Source organism: Pleurodeles waltl, chromosome 6, assembly GCF_031143425.1.
Source record: "Pleurodeles waltl isolate 20211129_DDA chromosome 6, aPleWal1.hap1.20221129, whole genome shotgun sequence".
NCBI classification, from domain to species: domain Eukaryota; kingdom Metazoa; phylum Chordata; class Amphibia; order Caudata; family Salamandridae; genus Pleurodeles; species Pleurodeles waltl.
In genome coordinates this window covers 1,189,479,909-1,189,502,301 of record NC_090445.1, presented here as the reverse complement: position 1 = coordinate 1,189,502,301, position 22,393 = coordinate 1,189,479,909, and the positions used below count along the sequence as shown (strand labels likewise).

General features: G+C 41.9%; 1 protein-coding gene across 1 annotated transcript in view; it reads left to right on the top strand.

Moving 5' to 3' along the window:
• The window catches only part of TLL2 (tolloid like 2), a 1,863,287-nt gene that overhangs the window by 956,969 nt on the left and 883,925 nt on the right, over positions 1–22,393 (top strand). Inside the window, exon 4 of the mRNA XM_069240439.1 lies at positions 19,598–19,768. Coding sequence (XP_069096540.1) covers positions 19,598–19,768 — 171 coding nt within the window. The remainder of the gene's footprint in view (positions 1–19,597; positions 19,769–22,393) is intronic.

Genomic DNA, 22,393 nt, shown 5'->3' with positions numbered 1-22,393 from the left:
TACCTAGATGTAAAAGTCTAGTTAGTTCCAAAACTAAATTATTATGTTTTAGGTGTTATGGATCCATGACTCATCTGGCTAATAGCAAAGAATGTTCTGCGCTCAATGCGGTTTGCAATAAGTGTGGGAAAAAGGGGCATTTTGCTAAATGTTGTAAATCGCTTGCTAAATCTAAGTTCAAGATTCATGAAGTTGATTGTAATGAGGATGGTGAAGATCGTGATTTCATTCTTCAACTTGTTAATGATGTTACTTGTGTTTCTAATATCCATTGTGAATATCCTTCAGATTTTGTTGATGTGAATGGTATCTCTCTATCTATGATGATGGATTCTGGAGCGAAATTGTATCTTGTGTAGCAAACAGATTTTGCCAAACATTTTCTAGGGAATATTTCGCTTTTAGATCCTGATGTTACGCCCTGTAGTTACAGAGGGAAACACATAGAACTGAAGGGGTACTTTAATGATACTATTACTTTTAGAGGAAACAAGATCTGTGGTAAAGTCTATGTCCCTGTTCTTGGTGATACCATTTTGAGCTGGCCTCATCAGAAGTTGTTAGGTATCATTTTGAATACTAACGCTGTTCCATAAGTGCAGGAACAGAAAATAGGAGATATAGGTACTGATCTCATGAAATAATTTCCTGAGGTTTTCAACTCCAAGGTTGGATGTATAACTGGATACAAACATTGCATCTGTTTGAAGGAAGGCTCTAAACCTGTGGCATGTAAAGTGAGGAGTATTCCTTTTAGCTTGCAGGGTAAAGTAAAACAAGAACTTCAAAGGTTACAATCAGAGGGTGTTATTGAAGAGGTTGAAGCTGCACACTGGATTGCCCCGATTGTGGTTGCTACGAAAATATCTGGGGAAATTAGATTGTGCTTTGACCACAGGCAGCTCAATAAAGCTATTATTGAAGATAAGTTTCCACTGCCAAAAATTAACTAAATTGTCAGCTCGTTAGGTAAAGCCAAGTATTTTACCACTTTAAACCTGAGTTCTGCGTATCATCAGGTTCAGTTGTGTGAAGAATCAAAGTTATTAACCTCATTTACTACTCCATTTGGGGGTTATAAGTTTAATAGCATGCCTTTTGGGTTATGTTCAGCAGCTTCTGTCTTCCAAAAGCTTATGAATGTGATTCTTTGGAAATTGTAAGGCGTCAAATTCTTTCAGGGTGATGTACTTGTCTTCCCGGACACTCTTGAACAATATATCTTGAAAATCAGAGAGGTTCTGCAAAACTTTTGTTCAAAAGGAATCACATTGAATGGGAAGAAATGTAAATTTGCTAGTCCCGATATTTCTTATCTTGGACATGTGATCTCTGGTGATGGTGTGAAGCCAAAAGATGATTTGGTCAAGGCGATAATTAATTTGGCTGACCCAGAGAAAAGGGAAGATGTTCAAGTCTTTTTAGGTATGGCAGAGTTTTATGCTAAGTATGTTCCCAGTTTTGCTGGTAGGACTTGCTGTATCAGGGGTTTGCTCAAGAAGGGGGCAGAGTTTGTTTGGTCGGCTGAATATTAAAAAAGAATTTGTTGACCTTAAGAATGCGTTATCTTCTGCTGAATGTTCCAGTAGCTTTCACCCTGGTTTACCGTGTAGCATCATTACTGATGCTTCAGATAAAGGATTGGGGTGTGTTCTTAAACAAATTAATGGAGGCAAGGATGTGACGATTGCCTTTGCTTCCAGAGCTCTTAGAGGTGCTGAATTCAGTTATTCAACCTTTGAAAGGGAGGCGTTAGCTATTTATTGGGCAGTTAAGAAGTTTAAGCAATTTCTTTGAGGGTCATATTTTGAGGTACAATCTGATTATAAGCCTTTACAGGAGATCTTTGATAAAAAGGGACTGGATTACATTTCTTCACATATTTGCAAATGGATTGTTGGTCTTCAAGATTTTCAATTTAAAGTCAAGTATGTTGCTGGTTGTGAGAATAAAACTGCTGATTGTTTGTCTAGGTTGAGGTAGATGAATTGGGCTGTTAATGATAAACTGAGCTTGCGGTGGGTTGATGAGGATGTCAGAGTTTGTAGTGTGACTGATGGTTGTATTTTGGAAAAAGAATGGTTGGATGAGCTATGCAAAGATCAAGTGTTGGTGAATATTAGAGATTTATTGTTATCAGGAGATGTTTTGCCGGGTCGTGAGGAGGGAGTTCTCCCATACACAAAGGTTTGGAATGAGCTCTCAGTTGAGAATGGCTTAGTATTGCGAGCTGGCAGATTGATGCCTCCATCCGGTTTGCGTGAACGTTTGATCTCACTTGCACATTCTGGCCACCACAGCATATGTAAAACCAAAGAAAGGCTGAGAAATGTGTATTGGGGCCAGGAATGTATTTATCCCTGGAAAGAAAAGTAAGAGATTGTGTGGAGTGCAAAATTGCAGATAAACCGTTAAAGCGGAGGACGAATCCCATAGAACTTAGACAGATTCCCAAGGAGGTTTGGGAAGAGGTTTCGTTGGAAATTATGGGGCCAGTATGTTGTGGTTCAAGTTCCAAGTATGTGGTAGTCTTGATGGATGTTTTGTCTCGTTTGCCCGAGGTTTTGATTACTTCAGATATTACATCTGTCACCTTCATTAAAGTCCTTACTGATGTGTTTGCCAGAAAAGGAAATCCGAGGTGTATTCTCAATGACAATAGGGTTCAATTTACATCCAAATTAATGTGTGATTTTCTGATATAAAGAGACATTAAGCACAAAAAGTGTGCCTTGTATCATCCTGAATCAAATGGTATGGTTGAGCTCTTCAACAGGACATTAAAATAATCCATCCAATGGGCTAAGCAAACTGGGATGAGTTGGATGGAGGCTATCCGTTCAAAGGTTGAACATTACAAGTATACCCCTCATTCCAGTACTGGTCAATCCCTATTTGTGTTATTTAGAAAGAGAGTTCCACACACAAAGGTTAATCCTCCGTGGATTAAGGGGTATGTGAAAATTTGGAGAAATGTGAAGATCTGAAAAATATTGCCGTAGCAAAGGAGAAAGAGTTGTTAGAGAAGAGGAAACACACATATGATGTACGCAAATCTGCAAAGAAAGTTGTAGTAGCAGTGGGAGATTCTGTTAAAATAAAATTGCCCGGTACTATAAGCGGTGGTGAATCACATTACAGTAAAAAATGTAAGGTTATTAAAGTGTTCAAAGGAGCAGTCAAAGTTGACGATGGACGCTTTTGGAATTTGAACAGATTGTTAGACTCAAAAATGTTTAATGTATGTTTTTTCCTGCGTGGTTTGTTGTTTTTCTCTGTTTTCATTTTTGGTTATTATATGGGGGGGTAGTGTAGTATTGGGTATTTCTCTTTTGTATTTTGTATTGCCCTTGCCTGTTCTTTGCTTGTGTTCTTCTTCATATATATATGTATATATATATATATATATATATATACACACACTGTAATTGGTACATTCCTGCCACCCCCACTCTGGGTGACATTCCAACCTGACTGAAGATCGTGGATGGAGATTCCTTTTTCCTGGCTTGTAACTTTGAATAAATTCAAGTCCTGCTTTCAGCACTTCAAACTTGTTCTTCTATTTCTTGGGTGTCGTACACCCCTCTACAGTAAGCCCAAGGCACACACTGCTGGTGCCCCTGCCACAACTAGGTGTTCCATTCAAGTATGTGGTGTAGGAAGCTGGCCTGGTGTGTGCGGGTACCTAAGGTACTTACACTTTATACCAGGTCCAGGTATCCCCTATTAGTGTAGTGTAGGCAGTGTCTAGAGGCCAGGCTCTCTAGAACTAGCTGTGGATGAGTAGCCAAGGCTTATCCAGGAGACATGCAAAGCTCAGGAAATACCACTCTAGTCACACAGCACTTATACACATGAAAGAATACACTCAGTGTTACAAAAATAAAGTTACTTTATTTTAGTGACATAATACCATAAGAAGTGCTGGAAGGGCAACCCTCCAATAGGAGGTAAGTAACACACTAAATACATACACTAGTTATCAGCAATAGGCATAGAACGTGATAGAAAACAGCGCAAAAGCTGTTAGACAATAGTGACCCCAGAGGGAGCCCAAACCATATACTAAAAATGGAATACGAACACAGGACCCCCACCTAGGTAAGTGTAATGTGTAGAGGGGAGCTGGGGGTACTAGGAAACCCCAAAGGTAAGTAGCACAGTGCCCCTTAGCGACCAGGAGGAAATGAGTAAATTACTAGATTTTCCCCAAACGACCCAGAAGGAAGAAAATGAAGAAAATGCAACACCCAGCCAAGACTGCAAGAAACCAGTGGTGTATTCCTGAAGATGAAGACCTATAAAAGAAGGGGACCAAGTCCAGAAGTCACAAAAGAGTCCAGGAGGAGTAGGAGCTACTACCCACCCAGCTGTGGATGCAGGGGTTGGGCGACCGTGAGACAAAGACGGTCAGGCATGCAGCCCTGGAGCAGGTGAAGAGTTACTGGAAGATGCAGTCGATGTCCCATGGAAGATTCCAGTCGGACGGTGGTGTGGAAAAGCTACCAAGAAGCCTTGGCAAAGACAGAAGTCACGGTAAAGCAAAAGTGGAGCTGCCGGGGAACAGCAAGGTCCAGGAGGACTCAACCCACGGGGGAGTCCTAGGGGGACACTCAGCATGGCAGAGAGTTCAAAGAAGAAGAGGCAGCCCTCACAGGAGACCCACTGGACGAGGAACCAGGAGTGGTAGAGCAACAAACTCAGCACAGCTGGAGAAGGGTCCCACACCCCAGGAGACGCACGCAGAGGGCTGTGTGTCACAGGAAGGAGTACTGGGGGCTAGTGCTGCACTTAGGCTGAAGATCCCTTAGAGGAGATGCAAACAAGCCTGGGCAGCTGCAAGGGATGCAGTGCACAGTGGTACTGTCCTGCGGGGGAAGTCAAGGGTTTACCTCCACCATAGTTGGACAGCTGGCAAGAGGACAACTCTAGATCACCACCTGTGATGTAGGATCCACGCAGCTCAGGATGAGAGGAGATGCACGCAGCTAGTCATCGTTGCAGTTGGTGCCTGTGGATGCAGGGGAGCGACTCCTTCACTCCAAAGGAGATTCCTTCTTCCTTCTCTTTTTTATTTTAATTTTATTTTTATTAGTACTCAAAGCAACCATAAGTAAACATATGTATGATTACCAACAATCACAACAATACGTCTGCAGATCATTTAGCTGATTTTAACATATCTAATACAGTCATCACATATTGGCAAGCCACTCACCCAAGGCCCCCCATATCTCTCGCCCTTTTTGTCTCCCTCTTTTCCCTTTTTGCTCATACAAGGTCTTTTCCAGCTGGTAAACTACAAGGAGACGATCTAACCAATTCTGATATGTAGGAGGTGTTCGATCAAGCCATACCGAAGCAATCCTCAGTCGATATACTGACATAATCATAAAAAGACATTTTCTGACAGTGGGCTTCCTTTGCTCCGTAACTCCTAATATAACCACCTCAGGTGTTAACCCAATTTCTACTCCTACGACATCTTTAATAAACTTTTCCAATTTTGCTTGAATATTTACTAATTTTATACAGGTCGCAAATATATGAATTATATCCAGCCCGTGTTGCTGACATCTTGGGCAGTGTACCCCTTGTTCCCGACCCCATTGTACTAGTTTCTGGGGCGTAATATACAGGTCAAAAATTGTTTTATAATGTTGTGCCTGGAGAGATGCTGACAACAAGGAGGTACACCCTAACTCTAGAGACTCATAGAAGGCTTCCTCTTCCACATTTAGCTTAATACTCAATTTTTGACTATGCTTCACTAGATCGTCCGGAAGATTATCTGTCAATTCCACATATAATAATCGTATTGTATTCTTATCGGATGAGTTCATCTTATCTAGTAAAGAGTTCTTACCAAATCCTGCTGGTCCACCAGTCTTTCGTACGATAAAGTCTCTTACTTGTAAATACTTTAAAAAGCCTGTTTGAGCTAATTCGAATTTCCCCCGTAGGCTTCCAAAAGTCATAATTGTAGAATCCTCAAAAAAATCCCCAAGCCTTTGTATGCCCTTTTGATTCCACTGCTCCATAATACTATCGTGAAAAATCTGAGAGAGAAACTTATTATCTTTGATCAGAGTATAATAATTATACCTTCCCAATCCCATTTTCTTTTGCAACAGACCCCAGATTTTAAAAGCTGCCTGAAGAACTTTAAACCGCGTTTTCTTAAAGTAACTTGGTTCCAAAAGCTTAAACATCGCCCCTTTCGCATCCGGGCCAATTAACAGCTCATAAATACTAGGGTCATATTCACTATCATTTACCAGTGTTCCCCTGATAAACAAAGACTGCCTATACTGAATTGCAGCTGCCATCTGGTACAATTTAAAGTCGGGGAGGGACCATCCTTCCTTTCACCTTGAAAGTGTCATATATTTGCTTGCCCTGCATATCTTACCGTATGACCAAACAAACCGCATAATTAGTTGATCTAATTTCCTAAACCAAGATTTCTCAATTTCCAAGGGTATTGCACGAAATACATATAATATTTTTGGTAGGAACGTCATGTGCAGGTTGTCCCGTCTACTAAAATTATATCTGGCACTTTCTATGATAAGCAAAAGATTATACCGGACAATCTCCTCTACCTGAGGTTGAAAATCAATCCCTAGATATACTGCGTGTTCCACTTTCCGTGTATCTGACGACCTACAATACTCATTCATAACTATTTTAGTCTTTTCTCTATTGAGAAGATAACCAGAGATTGCCCCAAAATGTAACGCTGCGTCCTCAATTTCTCTCAGGGCGAGATCAGGATTCGCAGTTTTAACTGCCACACCATCTGCATAAGTCAAAATCTTTGTTGACCACCCATAGCGAATAACTGGCTGAACGTTCAAATTCTTTTCCCAAAAATGTAGGAAGGGATCTAAGTATAGTGCGAATAATAGTGTTGAGCATGGACATCCTTGCCGTGTTCTCCGTCTAATCCTAAAGGGATGGGAGCATTCTCCCCCAATCCCTATAATCGCACTCGGTTCTTTATATAGCACCTTGATAGCTATAGTGAATCTTTCTCCTAAGCCATATACCCTTAATATATCCCAAAGATACTTACAGTTCACTCTGTCGAGCGCTTTCTCTGCATCTAATAAAATCATGGCCATAGGTTCTGCTGCCGCATATGTAGCATCAAATAATGCTATAACCCTCCTTATGTGATCAGTTGTGTCCCTACCAGGAACAAAACCATGTTGGTTACAGCTAACCAGCTTATGGATGCATCCAGACAGTCGAGTCGCTAACATTTTGGAATAAATTTTGGCATCACTATTCATCAGGGTAATAGGGATGTATGAGCTTAAACTATCCGGATTCCTCCCTTTCTTTAAAAATACCACAATATTAGCAGAGCCCCAGGATGGAGGAGGATTACCTCCCATCTGCGCGTGTAACATCAATTCCAACAAAGCTGATGAGAGCACCTTCTTAAAATGTTTATATAGCTCTAAAGGAATACCATCTGGCCCCACAGCTTTCCCACTTGGGAGTGCCTCAAGTGCGTCTACCATTTCCTCAACTATCACCTCCTTCTCCAATACTTTTTGGTTGTCTGCCGTAATTTTGCTAAATCTAGTCGGCATCACCCAATGATTATCAATATGCTGTCCCATATTAGCCGTGTCATATAATTCTGTATAGTACTGTATTCCCGGAAGGCTTACCTAATAGAATTAGGTCTCGATACTGTCAGGCCTGCCTTGTTTTGTACTGGCATAATTATGCCTGACGTTGCCCTCTGGCGAGTTCGCATAGCTAACATATGCCCTATTTTTTCACTATATTCATAGCACTCACTTCGTTTTGTTGCTATTTTCCCTGCTAACCTCTCGGTCGAATAATTCCCGAGTACCATTTTCACGATTGAAACCTGATGTATAGCATCCTCGACCCCAACATCATTCCAAATAGCCCGAATAAGCTGCTCTTCTGCTGTCTGTGAATTCCCCATGTATATCTGGAGTTGTGTTGTTGCCTGCTTCCGTCTCTTTATACTGTACCCCATAGTTTCCCCCCGTATAAGTGCCTTTAATGTATCCAAAACTATTTATATTGAGGCTGTTCCAATATTGAAATCTAAAAATTCCTTTAACCGCACACTCATGTGCTGTATGTACAAAGGATCATTCAACAAACCACACCCAAACGTCCAATTCCTCTAAATTCTCTGGCTTTCTCTATCCTTTATCACTAATACCAATGGGTTATGATCTGCCATAAAGCAAGCGTATAATTTAATCTCTAATTCGCCTAGAAATATTGGAGATATTAAAAAATAGTCCAATCTAGCAAATTTCCTATGTGGAGCGGAACCATAGGTATATCCTGGTTTAAGACCTTCCAGAGCCACCCATGCATCTATTAATCCAACCTCCCTTTGCATATTCTTAAGAGCTTGAAAAACTCTAGGTTTCCGCCCTGGATATTTACTCCTTCTTATATCTCTTAAGTTCTGTGCCCCATCCCATGACCCGTTAAAGTTCAAATCACCACAGATAATATATGGTGCGGGCCATAGTATAAGTTCTGCAGATATAAAATGAAATAATGAGGGGCCATCTTCCACTGAACCATATAATGAGCATAATGTAAATTTAACGTTACCTACTAAACATTCCATTTTTACCCACCTACCAATTGTGTCTACTTTCTGCCGGTTAACAATACAGTTAGTACTAGCTGCCATAATCGCAACCCCCTTTGTTTTAGTCATCTGTTCAGTACACCCTAATAACCGCAACCCCAGGCTTCCTAACAATTTCCTATCTGCCTTTTCTACATGTGTCTCTTACAGGCAGTAGATATCTGCTTTTAACGTTCATAAATCCTCTGTGTTTTTTTTTCTCTTCCGGGGGGTCTTTAACCCACATATATTAATGGTTGCTATCCTAATACTTGACATATGTACATTCTTAATTGACAATTTCTGACTAACTTGGGTGATTTAGCCTTGCACCTAGCAAGTAACCATCTTACATTGGTAAAATCATACATAACACTACACATCCTTTTGGGTACAAATTTCCCCCTTTTCCCCCCATCCCCTACCGCCAACTGACCTTGTCCCCAACCCCCATCCCCTCTAAATCCCCCCTGACACCCCCCTCACCCTTCCCCCCTAAAAAAAAAACACACCCTCTCCCTCCCCCGCCCCCCTTGAGAAAGTCAGACCACCGTTGGCCTTCTACCACCCACCACCCCCGCCCCTTAAGTGACCGGCATCTTATACTCCCCTCGAGAATCCTAAAACCACATAGGTTCTTCACATCATATTAGATTACAACCCAAGAAAATACTCTTTAGCCTGGATTTCAGAAGTAAATACTCTAGTTTTTCCATTGAACACAGTTTTGAGACGAGCGGGACCCAGTAAATACGCCTCTCCCCCTTTGTCTTGAAAAAGTTTAATCAGCTGCTGCAGTCTCCACCTTCGTTCCACTGTAGCATGACAGTAATCAGGGCGAGTGAAAAAAGTTTCTCCGCCTCCACTACGCATGGCATCAGGACGGGCTTTTTCATATATAGACTGTCTTAAAAGATAGTTGCCAAAATATATCAGAATAGCTGTAGGATGTTTGGATTCCTCTCTGCGGCCTTCCCGGCGTACTAGTGGGTATCTATGTACCCTCTGGACCTCAGCTTCCCAGTCCCAATTGGAAAGCTCAGAAATGCTTCCTGTAATACTTTAATCATATAGGCCCTGATATTACTGCCTTCTGCTTCTTCTTTGACCCCAAGACAGCGTAAATTATTTCTCCGTTGCCTGTTTTCCTGATCCTCTAGCTTCCACATGATGTCAGTTAATTGTCCTTCATGCATTGTAGTTTGCGCTTTCTCAGCCTCGATCTCTCCTTCAACGACTGATGTCCTTTCTTCCATTAAACTTAGTTTCCCCTCAATTTCTGTGCAGTACTTGACCACCTTACGTACTGTTCCTTGTAGCTGTTTTGTAGCCAGCCGTGCCCTATGACTTTCTGCTCTTGTCTCAGTTTGTAACTCCTTTATTGAATTATATATAGACTGCAGCATTTCAGAATCCATGTGTCGATCATCTAATGCGTAGGTTGGACCACATACCGATTCATCAGCCATCTTAGTTGCCTTCTGGGAAGAATGAGTCTCTATTGCACTCACAAGATCTGTGCCTGAATATTCCAATTTGAGGGCTTTCCGGGTCTGGGCTGAGGGCTGTAAATAATCTCTACTGCTAGGGACCAGCCCCTTACTTTTATGCCGCCGTCGTCGCACCGTGGTCTCTGCAAGGGACAAAAAACTGGCAGATTCAGAAGTCTGCATGAGAAGGAAGAAGGATTCAGATTAATTCTGAATCCTTCTTCCTTCTCATGCAGACTGAAGACTTGCCAGGGAAATGTTGCAGAAGCTGGAATGAGCTGTGGAAACAATGTTGCAAGCAGAATCTTTGTCATGGATGCAGATTGTCGGATCCTGGAGGGTCCAGTTGTGGTTCCAGTGGCTAGAAGTCGAAGTAAGGTTGCAGAGGAGTCCTGCTGGAATCTTGCAAGCCGAATCTGAGGACCCACCCAAGAGAGAGACCCTAAATAGCCCTGAAAAGGGGATTGATCACCTAGCCAGGTGACCACCTATCAGGAGGGGGCTCTGACGTCACCTGCCTGACCTGGCCACTCAGATGCTCCCAGAGGTCCCTGCCAACCTTGGATTCAAGATGCCAGAACATAGCGACCCTCTGTAGGAGCTCTGGGCCCCACCCCTGGGGTGGTGGTGGACAGGGGAGTAGTCACTCCCCTTTCCATTGTCCAGTTTCACGCCAGAGCAGGGACTGGAGGTCCCTGAACTGGTGTAGATTGGTTTATGCATGAGGGCACCAAATGTGCCCTACAAAGCATACCAGTGGTTTGGGGAGGCTACCCCTCCCAAGCCATGTAACACCTATTTCCTAAGGGAGAGGGTGTTACCCTCCTCTCCCAAAGGAAATCCTTTGTTCTGCCTTCCTGGGCTTGAGCTGTTCAAGCAGCAGGAGAGCAGAATCCTGTCTGATGGGTGACAGCAGCTTGGGCTTCCCAGAAACCCCCAGAATGCTGGTGGGAACAATACTGGGGTCATTTAAGGAGCTCCCAGAGTGCATGAAATCATACTTCCAATACTGGCAACAGTATTGGGGTATGATTCCGACATGTTTGATACCAAACATGCCTAGGTTCAGCGTTACCATTATGTAGCTGGACATAGGTAGTGACCTATGTCCGGTACATGCATAAAATGGCGTCTCCTCACTCACGAAGTCCAGGAAAATGGAACTGGAATTCATGGGGGCACCTCTGCTAATGCAGGGGCTCCCTCTCACACAGCTACTTGAACCCTGCCCTCTGGGCTGTGAGGGTCTGCCATAGGGGTGAATTACAGTGACCTGGTGCAGTGACCTGCAGTGACAAGGGTGCATGCACCCTTTCATGCAGGCTGCAATGGCAGGCCTGCAAGTACACTTTGCATGGGCTCCCCATGGGTGGCATAATACATGCTGCAGCCCATGGGGATCCCCAGGTACCCCAATGGCCTGGGTAGTGTATATTAGGCACTTACAGGGGGGTACCAGTATGCCAAATGTGGGGTGTAAGTGGTTCAGGTAACCGAGTTTAAAGGGAGAGAGCATAGTCACTGGGGGCCTGGTTAGCAGGATCCCAGTGAACACAGTCAAACACACTGACAAACAGGCAAACAGTGGGGGGTAACCATGCTAAAAAGAGGCTACTTTCCTACATGTAGTCATTGAAATAGTTGGCCTGGTTGAGACACCACTCCCATCATCTGTCTACAAGTACATCTTGACTGTGGTGGATCATGCTGCCAAGTATCCAGAGGCTGTTTCTCTGAGGGGCACAATTGCCAGTGGAGTAGCCAGGACACTCCTATGTAACTTTTCAAGGGTTGGATCTCAAAAGGCTGTGATTTCTGACCAGAGAGCCAACTTTATATCGTCCTTTGTGAGAAAAAGATGGTGTGAGCTACCACTTCACTAAATCATACCACGTGCAGACCAGTTGGTGGTGGAAAGTTTAAAAAGAACCTTTAGAGCATGATGGGATTTCTGCCAGAGAATCTCAGGGGGAAATGGGATTTTTTCCTTGCATGCTTCGGTGACAAAAGTGAAGCTGCTGCTATACTGCCACATTCCTGCAGCTAGTGCAGCAAGAATGGATTCGCTAAGAATGCCAGCCATTGCCACCCAAACCACAGCTCCACCAAGAAGGTAAATAGGAGTGTAGGTGCAAATACCTTGAAAAGCTGAACGTGTGAGCAAGAGACCTTTTGCCCTTGTGCACTTTTTGTGATGAAAGTCATTGAACTGATCTAAGCATTTACTAGTGGGCTAATCTAGAGCTAACTGTGTTTGATTAACGCCTGTCCCCATGTGCCATACCAGTAACTTTATGCCTAAAACTCCTAGACATGAAACAGGGTAGCAGCGGGAGGGAAGCAGAATGTTACTGGGGATCATAGATTGCCTCCCTGTAATTGATTGAACTGCGTGGTATTTTGTTTTTCTTTGAGATTGAAGTACTTCCATTTCAATTGAAGATACATACTGGAATGGACATTACACCATTATGTCTGTTAGTTGAGTTCTGAGCGCTTGAAAGCCCCTCCCTCCCACACTACCTCCCTCGGAAGCCTTTGACTGCTCTCCCTCTCTATCCTGAAAGTCAAATTCATAAAGGCTGTACTTGGCCAACTTGGCAGAGCTGTGGTCGGACAGACTCAGGACACCGGACGCAAATAATGCCAACAACCAAAATTGTGGCCCTGTAGCCCATGGTTGTCCTTTGAGACCTCAAACTGGGATCTGACAGCTGTGTTGCATAGGTGTAATGTTATTGTTATTTAACCACCACCTGCTCCATCTTGAGCACTGACTCCATTTTGTGCTTAGCTTAGCTTCACACACCGTAAGGCATTTTTCCGCGCACAGCTTGCGCAACATGAAGGATGGATACATAACATGGAGGAGTGAAGAGCACTGATAATAAGCTGTACCAGACAGAGAATGTTTATGCTAAGGCAAGGAACAGCTCGGTATTGGAAAAATACTGTGAAAGTTAGCCAGTCTCACACGTGCTCCTTTTCAACACCGACCTGGTGCGGCCAGCATTTGAACAACTCATTCGATGGCTGGGGTGGTTTCTAGAATTCTCCTCTCCAGCTTGTTTAAAGTATATGAGGGAAGGAAGCTTGACAATCAGGTTAGAAGGAACTCATTTCTGAGGGGCGATGCCTTGCTCAGAAGAATCCCATGTGGTTGGAAAAACTCCCTCTGTCTTGGTTGTGAGGGTTCCTCGGCCTGATGCTGGCAAAAGGGATGATGTCACTGTCAAGCCCCATGGTGAAGCATTTTTAATTCTTATTTTTAGCTTTGTTTTGTGCATGTGTGAACATGTAGTCTATATATACACACACGTATACATGTAATAACCATTGTTGAGTTCTCTGATCATTATTATTTTACTGCTGTGATTATTTTCAGAAGTGCACTTGTGTTGCTGCATTTGACATAAACGTTCACATTATTCATTCCTTGGGAAGAGCCTTAATAAATCTATTACTCAGACTAAGAGTGCTGCATTCTTGGCATTCCTTTAATGTTGTCTCCTGTCAGTCTGAAGCAGGCAAAACAGTAGGGTGCAAAAAAGTTTTTGATGGGAATATATGGAATACTTCTTTGTGGGGATGTGCAGCAAGGTGTGATGTTTTGCAACATATAATGATGTTTACTGGTGTGCATCATGGACTGTCTAGATATTTTGTCTTATTTTTTGGTGGTTCGATTTGGTACAATATATTATCGGGAGTATTATGGTTCTGTGTGATGATATGGCTTCCTGAGATGTGAAGTGTTATGGTTTTGTTTTTTGATTGCCTTCAGTCTATGGTGCGGTCCCTATTATAAGGTCATCACGTGCTCATAAAGAATGGAATCGCGAGTCCGATATCGTAGTCAGTCCTACAGAGCAACATTGCGTTCTCCAATTGATTCTCTAAATGAGCAGGTGCTGTGCTCTCAGCCGTTTCCGCATTCAGTCTCTGGAGGAACCTAAACTTCATTAACATTGGTGTCCGTGTTTATTTCAGGGGTGTAGCCTTTTTGCACTGATGGCTGCCTGGAGTGTGCGTTTCTGAATGGTTATGACTTTTCATGATGACATTGGCTTAGAATGCACATGAGAAACAAGTAGTAGTAAACAACTCTTTAAATGCGTCCCAAAAATCTGCTGCAATATCCTGTTCCTCTGCCGAAAAGAACAGACAGAGCCGGAAAATAAATGCACTGCCAAAAGGAGGCCTGTCGGAGGCAATCATACTGCCTTGCGAGACCCAATCTACGAAGTATCTAGAGATGAAAGAAACAACTCTGGGCCCGGACAGTGTCCCGATTCTCCAAGAACATGAAGTGGGGGAACGCACAACAATTCTGCGACAGATAAGTCATGAATGAGCTTACTTCCTCGTTGGAGTATTTTCTAAGTTTACCAGAGTTTTTCACTCTCATTCATGTATTCCAGAATTTCACCTTTACTACAATGAATCGCTTTTTCAAGTTTTTGCTGAGGAGTTAAATTAAATATGCGAACTCCGCATCGGCTGGCAGTGGAAGAGGGGACTTCCATGGAGGAAAAGGGCTCAGCGTGACTGAAAAGAAAACACCAGATTGCATCAGAGCTCAACAGTGTAAAGCTGGGTCAGTGCTCTTGCCCCACGCCCCAACAATGGTTTCAAGACAATACCCAGTGGATTTACCTCATTTCCGTTAAGCCAAACAGAGCTCGGCGCGGGTACTTCAGAGTTTGGTAGATGTAAATAAAGACAGAACTATGCAGTTAGCACATGATGTTAGATGGACAGAGTGTTGTAGAATAGGCCGTTCTTCACCTCCAACCCTTTTTTCAAACAGGCATAATATGGGACGCAGGGCCTGAGAGATCTACATTGTCCGTTTTTGCCAAGTTTCTGTTGCCAGCATGATGTAAGGAACTGGGGCAAAGCCAAAAAAACGACGTGGGTTCATTCGTCTGTGTGTTCACGATGTCTTGAAGGCGCTTACAAATCAGTCTCGATCATTTTTTATATTTAATACTTGACTGGGTGCGATTAAAGAAACTTTACTCCGAAAAGGCAAAAATGATGAAACAGTTGTACAATGTTTAAGGTGCCTCTGTTCTGAAAGGCATTGTTAAGGAATACCACGTAGATACTTAGTTAGACCGGAAGAGTCCGAACTCCGCATAGTTGCATTTATTTATTTAATAGCTCTCAAACGACAGACCATATAGAGTTTCAAGACGTAGCAAGGCGGTGTATGTGGTCACTGATTGTTTATGAGCCATCCAGACATAAATGGGCAGCATACATATGTAATTCTCAACCATACTTGGAAATCAGCCGTTCAGAAGTCCTAGTCCTTAACACCGGTAACCTGTTTGAACAACATTCTCTTGAGCGGCTTTTTTGAAGGGCAGGATTCTGGGCATGCCTCAGAGGTGAAGGTCAAGACATTCCAGGGGCATGCACCATACATTTTGATAGACCTTCCCACTGCCTGTCTTGTTTTTGTTCATCAGAAATTTGTGGTTGAGTGATCTGCCTGTTACTGCCCCTTTCCAGCTTGCACCTCGAGATATTACCATTTTAGGTGGTATTCTGGACTGGATCCTTCAAAGGCTTAGTAAGCAATGCGTAAGCATTTGAATGTAATTCTTTTGCTCCACTCGCAGGTAATCGAGCTGCTAGTAGCCATTGCTTTCTGCTAAGAGTTTGTACATTTATTGCACTACATGACAGCCTAATTCTAAGACCTGTGGATGTTTGAATCTCTTCTCTTAGATCTCTTATATTGGCTATGTTATGTCATTCAGAGTTGTAGAGCGCACTATCAACAGAGAGGTTAATCTGGCCCTGAGCAGGTGAATGTCTTGCCCCATCTAGGGCCTAGTGAGACTACTCGAAAGGCCAGGCCTTCAGCTTCTTGCACAGTCAAATAAGTGAGGAGGAGGCTCTTATGTCTAGCAGGACGTCAATACATGAGATTTAACACTGTTTCGGACCATTGACTCCACAGTGTTGATGTCTAAGTGGAGGGAGGGTTGTTGTGAATTGGTGGCCGATCTGTGCGCTGGAGAGTTTTTCTTTACTTTCCCGGAAGCGGGGGAGGCAGTTGGAAAAGGAGTGGGGTAATTTCTTCAATATGCTAAACTATCTAGTATGGCCAGGGAGATTGGGCTAACTTTCCTGATGCACACCATCCATCTAGTGTTTTGGCAGGTATCCTGCAGCTAGGAACAGGTTGGCACCTGATCACTTTAATGTATAAAGCTCTGAAATCACATAAAGCCAAACCTGTCCTGAAAGCCGGCCTTGAATGGGAGACTGCTTTGGTTGAGCAGCTCATTGAAAAGGATTATATGAAGCCTGTCAGCTGCTTTTTTTTTAGTTTTTTTTTTTTTTTTAAAGAAAGGTTTTCAGATTCAGTTTCTCTCTCCCAAAGCCTACATGTTGGTGGTCTACAAGGGGGATTTTGCACCGTTTCTGTGGGGTCACAATTCTCACCGAATGCATCTAGAGATGGATGGTTTCACCTAATTGGTCCTCATATTGCACCCCTGCAGGGACCAAATTTTATATAATTTCTTAGAATATAGAAACTCAGGAAAATCCTTGGGAACCTTTGACCTATCTCACTCTCGCTGTTTGGTCTTCAAAATCAGGCAGCCAAATGTATCTTAACCTTTGGAAGCGGGCCATCTCAAACCAGCTTTTAAAGATCTCCAGTGGCTTCTGATACGAAGAGTAAATTAAAGGTTATTTGCACCATCCACAAAGCACAGTGCGACAAAGGTCTTGCAGACGCTGACATCTCGCTACCTCCTTCCTGGAGACCTTTTCTCAATTTGTGATCTTCAGGTCAATCAATGATCTTTTCAGGAGGCATAAAGCGGGCAGCAGATCAAAGGGTGTTCAAGGACCAATAATGAAATGTCCTTAACCCAAACAAAGAGACATGAAGTTCAGTAAGCTCAAAAACTAACCGCATTATGCTTGCCTTCAATTGCTATTGACTCAGAATATAGACCATGAAGAACAATACAAAATCCGTTTTTTCTACTGTATCTATCTGAGCGTTAACTTCCCCTTCCAACAATCAAACTGTATTTTCTTTCCCATCATCATTCCACAGTTATCAAAAATGAACACAACGTTAACAAAAACCCAAATTAATAAACAAGTTGATAAACAAATGCCACAATTATTGGCAAATGCTTGTCTAACTGGTTTTATAGAACGGAGAATGCAGAGGAACATTCTTCACTCCCAACCGTAGCTAAGTTTCCCATGGTTAGGGGGGACTTGTATACTATTATTTCTGAAATTTGGCATCATCATGTATCTGAGGCTTCTAGATTTGTTGATCTCAAAGATATTCAGTGACCTTGGGTAGAATGTGGGCCCCATAAACAGTTGGGGGCTCCTTGAAGGGGTGGGGGCCCCTTGCACCTCGGGGACCTGTGTTACACCCCTAGGTGAAATGCTGTGTCTGGTTTGCCTGCTTCATTTAGCTTTATTGTGAAGGGTCTGGCATTTCTTCCCTCAAAGTAGATCCCATATGTTCCTCCAAGATCATTGATATTGGGAACATCATTAATGCTGAAACACACATTATGTGAAGATATAACATCTACAGAAGTCCACAGCCTTGACATGCTCTCCCTCTGGAGCTTAACTGCCTGCTTATCTTTGCTCCGTCAAAGAGTGCACTAGCAATTTTATTTGTTCTGTTATCTTGTTTCCTTTGCTACCTGTTCCTTGTTGTAGAATCTTAGCGCCAAGATGCCTCCAGGTTAATGTGACCTCTATAGCAATATCAGTAACATAGTTAGCAGTCGAGGATTTGTGGGATTTCATGTTGTTTATTGATATCAAGGGGGCACTGTGGGTTTGCTGGTAGTGAGCAACATTATCCAAAAACATTAGCTCTAATTCTGAAATGGCCCACTATGCTCCATGTCTTTCACAGTTTATGTGGAATCTCCCAAACATTGTAATCTTTGTAGTTCAGAACCTTCATAGCCTTAGATGACAATAACCTGTGCTGACAAAAGAACGGTGATTGACAAGCATAATGTTTTGTCAGGCTTGTTCGTTTTATTCAATTTTCACCAATAAGAACGGGTTGGTCCATAAAAATGTTTAAAACATTTTTTGATTAATAAACTGTCATAGATTGCAAGGTTGCGTACCAAGTTCAAAATTCATATACCTTTCGTCAGCTCACTCGCTGGTCCATTAATTTATTCATCCATACAACACATCCATCCTTTCACGTTCACTCACTCACTAATTGACACCCTGACACTTATGAAGAGAAACAAAATATTCTGAATCTTTTTATTTAAAAAAGCTATAACTCTTGGTTTTGCCAATGATTATTGTATATTGTAATGGAAGTTATATTTCAGTTAAAAGCAAGTTACTACATGATAACTTTGAATTGCTCAGCTGGTGAATTACAACGTGCCAGTTTCAAGTTATTTAGCAGAGTAATTCATTCAATTTCAGTTGATTGACAGCACTTGAAGATTGCAAAAAAATAAAAATGACACATCCCTCCTACTGAGACAGCCTTTCTACATCATTTTAGTGGAACCATACTTTGTTTTGATGTTTAAAAAAAAAAACGTACTCAAAGTGATCTGGATCATTGACTTGCCCTGTGGGAGAAAACGGGAAAGGATCGGTCTTAGCTTCCTCAAGTGTGTCCTATGAGTGCACAACTATAGACAGAGTTTATGGTCCCTTTGTCTTAATGACAGAGAAATAGTGCTCCGGAAACACCATGCTATATAATGTTACCAGGCATTATTCCAGTCCAGATCGGAAGCCATTTAATATTTTTAATGTAAAATGAACCCTAATTTGAATGGCAGTTGAGACAACCAATTGTCTGTTCTCAGCCCGGGGAGCATCCATTAAGTGCTGGAGCATGGTTTGAATCTCACTTTATTTTGACTTACATGGGATCCATCGCCTATTATTTTTTGTGTAGATTCACCTGTGTTAAAGTAGAACCTCTGGCTTACTATAACTTGTTCCACGTCTTTTCATTTAATAGGCAACTCTTAAATGCTTATATTTTCTGGTTCGAGAGCAGATGCTCTTCTTGTTGAAACGTTTTTGAAACATTTCATTGCAACTTCTCGAACTCCTTTTGAGCATACGTCGCTTTGAGAAGCCGATATGTCACTGTAAGCAAGTCACTACAGTAATTATATTAGAATTACTGCAGAAGGCAGTCTCCATGTCCACACCTTACTAGTGTTTACTTCTTGATCCTCTTTTTTGTTTGAATAGTAAGGACGAGTGTCCAGAAAGCCCTCACATGTGATCTGCACTTAGTTCATGCCCTCCCCAAGCAATCACTTGTTGGCTATAGGAGGAGGTTAGGGGCTCAGAATAATGGAGTAACTTTGGTGAGAAATCTTGATTAGCTCTTATCGCATGATATTTGCTATACAGAAAGCTTTAACTGTCATGTGCCTCTGTTTTACAGATTTTAACTTCAATACCACTATTGCCAGAGGGCAAGCTGCCAATATCATTAAACCTTTGGAAGCCCTGAGTCAAGAAGCATCTCAAAGAGTTCGACGGGCTGCAACCTCAAGGACGGAAAGAATTTGGCCTGGAGGCGTTATACCCTACGTCATAGCTGGGAACTTTACTGGTTGGTACAAAAAATAATCACTGTCCAGTTAAATGTTATTGGATTAGGTCATTATGTTTTATCTCCCATTGGAGATCTCTTAAACGCTGTAGTTTGGACATTTGGAATTCGGAAAACGTTTAGTGAACTGGGACGTATTGAAACTATTTTAAAACACCCAACCTTCTCTAATAGCACTCTTTAAAACGGGAAAGTCATTCTTGGGTGCACGTGTATGTATTTATTGGACTAAGAGTACCTTGTGTTTGCAGAATCCAAAGAAATCCTAAGAGGAAAATTATAATAGGCAGAAATGGTGTAAATAATATAATGAGTAATGTGAGCGTCACCGTGTTCACACCAGTTTAGGTTGAGCTACTCAGGAACATCACAATAGTAGCAAAACTGTGAATGGTGGTGAAATGGCATGCTAGTTATTTGTAAATTGTGCACAGTCCCTAATTTCATTCTCTCCTGCCAAGTGACTGTGTGAAGCTGCCAGTCCTGCAGAGCCACCTTTAAAGTCTGAACCTTCGACATGGTGGATGTTGGATATTGTCTATGTCTGGTACTCTAGGTCCTTCTACAAGAGAAATGCTTTGCCTCCCTTTCCTTGAAAGCTAGAGGACTCTGAAAAAAAGAGTTTTCATTTTCTGAGTCAACGTTTCTTTACTTCTAGGCAGGCAGCTACCGTCCAAATGGAGCTATTTCTATAAGAAACACTACGAATCTGTTATTACTATGACATACATACATCAGTACACTCTTTTGTCATAATCCAAATGCATAACCATTCAAAAACAACAGGATGGGATCCCTACTGTGCTTAGTCTATCCCTTCAAACCAGTCTGAGAGGATCATGGATGGTATTAAAATGATTCTCACCCACTGGGATTCCCAGTGGCATGCTTCACAATAGAGTCCTCATCCAGATACCTTGTGTATCTGGAGGGGGTCAACCATAATAGCACAAAAGAGGACACTAACTGTGTCCTTGTGAAGTCCTGATGAAAGCCAACTAGCCCCTTGAGGCATTGGTGTGATGGCTGAAACATGTTGACCGAGGGATACAGAGGATACTAATTTCCTTAGTGCATCACTACCTGTTTTTAACTCCGTCAGGGTGTCCTTTGGAAATACAATTAACCGCCAGGACAATCCTAGACTATTTTAAATATAGGATCGCACTTAACAACCAAAGAGCTCCCTCTGCTACCAAGACTGACCCCGTCCAGCTATACTAGGTATCTGGAGGAGGACTCTCTGATGAAGCATGCCACTTGTAATGTCTGTGGGTGCGAATCCTTTTAATACCATACAGTGATCCATTTGAGCTGGTATGGGGAGATAAACGAAGCATGGTAGGGGTTCCCTTTTGTTATTTTTGTATGATTAGATGTTTGTGAAGGTGAGCAAATCCTGTATCACTTCTTACTCCATCCTTGTTGGAATATAGCAAAATCCAAATGTACCAGTTAAACTAAACCGTAAAGAGCAATAATTAATGTATTTACAATTATATTAATTTCATTTTTCATTCATTTGATTTAGGGTAAAGTAAAAAATGCAACTTAATGCATTCAAATTACTGGAAACCTCAACAATTTAGAATTCATTAACTCATAACATAAAAACCAGACATCATTATACCCACAAAAGTATGTATTGAGAAGCTCATAAAAATTACGAAGGCCTATGAGTGCCTATCGTGCATTTCACGGAAGAAAATAGTTGTTAATGTGGTAAGGCAAAAGCTTCTGTCTTACTATTTTTAACCTGTACCGACCTAGTTAGCATACCCACATCTATACATAGGCATCAACAAAGAATAGGTCTCCTTTGCTGGACAGGCTGCACTAGCAGAGTTAAGGTGTGCCTGCAAAGAAGATTAAAAAAGGAGCTAGAAAATGAAATATGCATTAAAAGTGGTGAATATAACGGACATCCACAGCAAAATATTGATTAGTATATGCATTTGACAAATGGACACTATTATAGTTGTTAGTTAACACCATTGTGTTTTATGCTATGTTAGATCATCCAAACAGCACACCTCTTAAACAAAAAAACACATATCAGCATTTAAAATGTTTTTAATAATTTCAAGTTAAATTAATGAAATGAGAAACACTGACTCTGTTATAAACTACACATTATGTTGTATCTGCAGTCTAACAAGAGGTCTACTTGATGGCTTCAGTAATTTATACCATTTAAAATTAACAGAAGCATCAATGTTAAATTGAGGTAAAAGGAAACCAACCACTAAGTTACATCCTTTTCAATATTTGCATTCAAGTTCATTCTTATGACGGAAGAAATGGTAACCAGGCAGTTGTTGCATAAACTGGAACACTAGTTTAAATAAAGTAAGTAGCAACACCAAATGTCTTATGAATGCTTGTAGGAAGATGCATCCACTTTTTGGTAAATTTTATTGCTGATGTATGGACTCTGAACACTAAGGCACTGTCTTCCATGTCTTCTGATCCTGAAAAGATGTAGAACTGGCTAATTCCCGATTGGCATATTTAATTTATCTATAAGTCTCTTAGTACATGGGGCTCTGTGTACCCAGGGCCTATAAGTTAGATGTCACTAGTACATATTGGGCCACCACTAAAGTTTTAAAACTGAAAATTGGA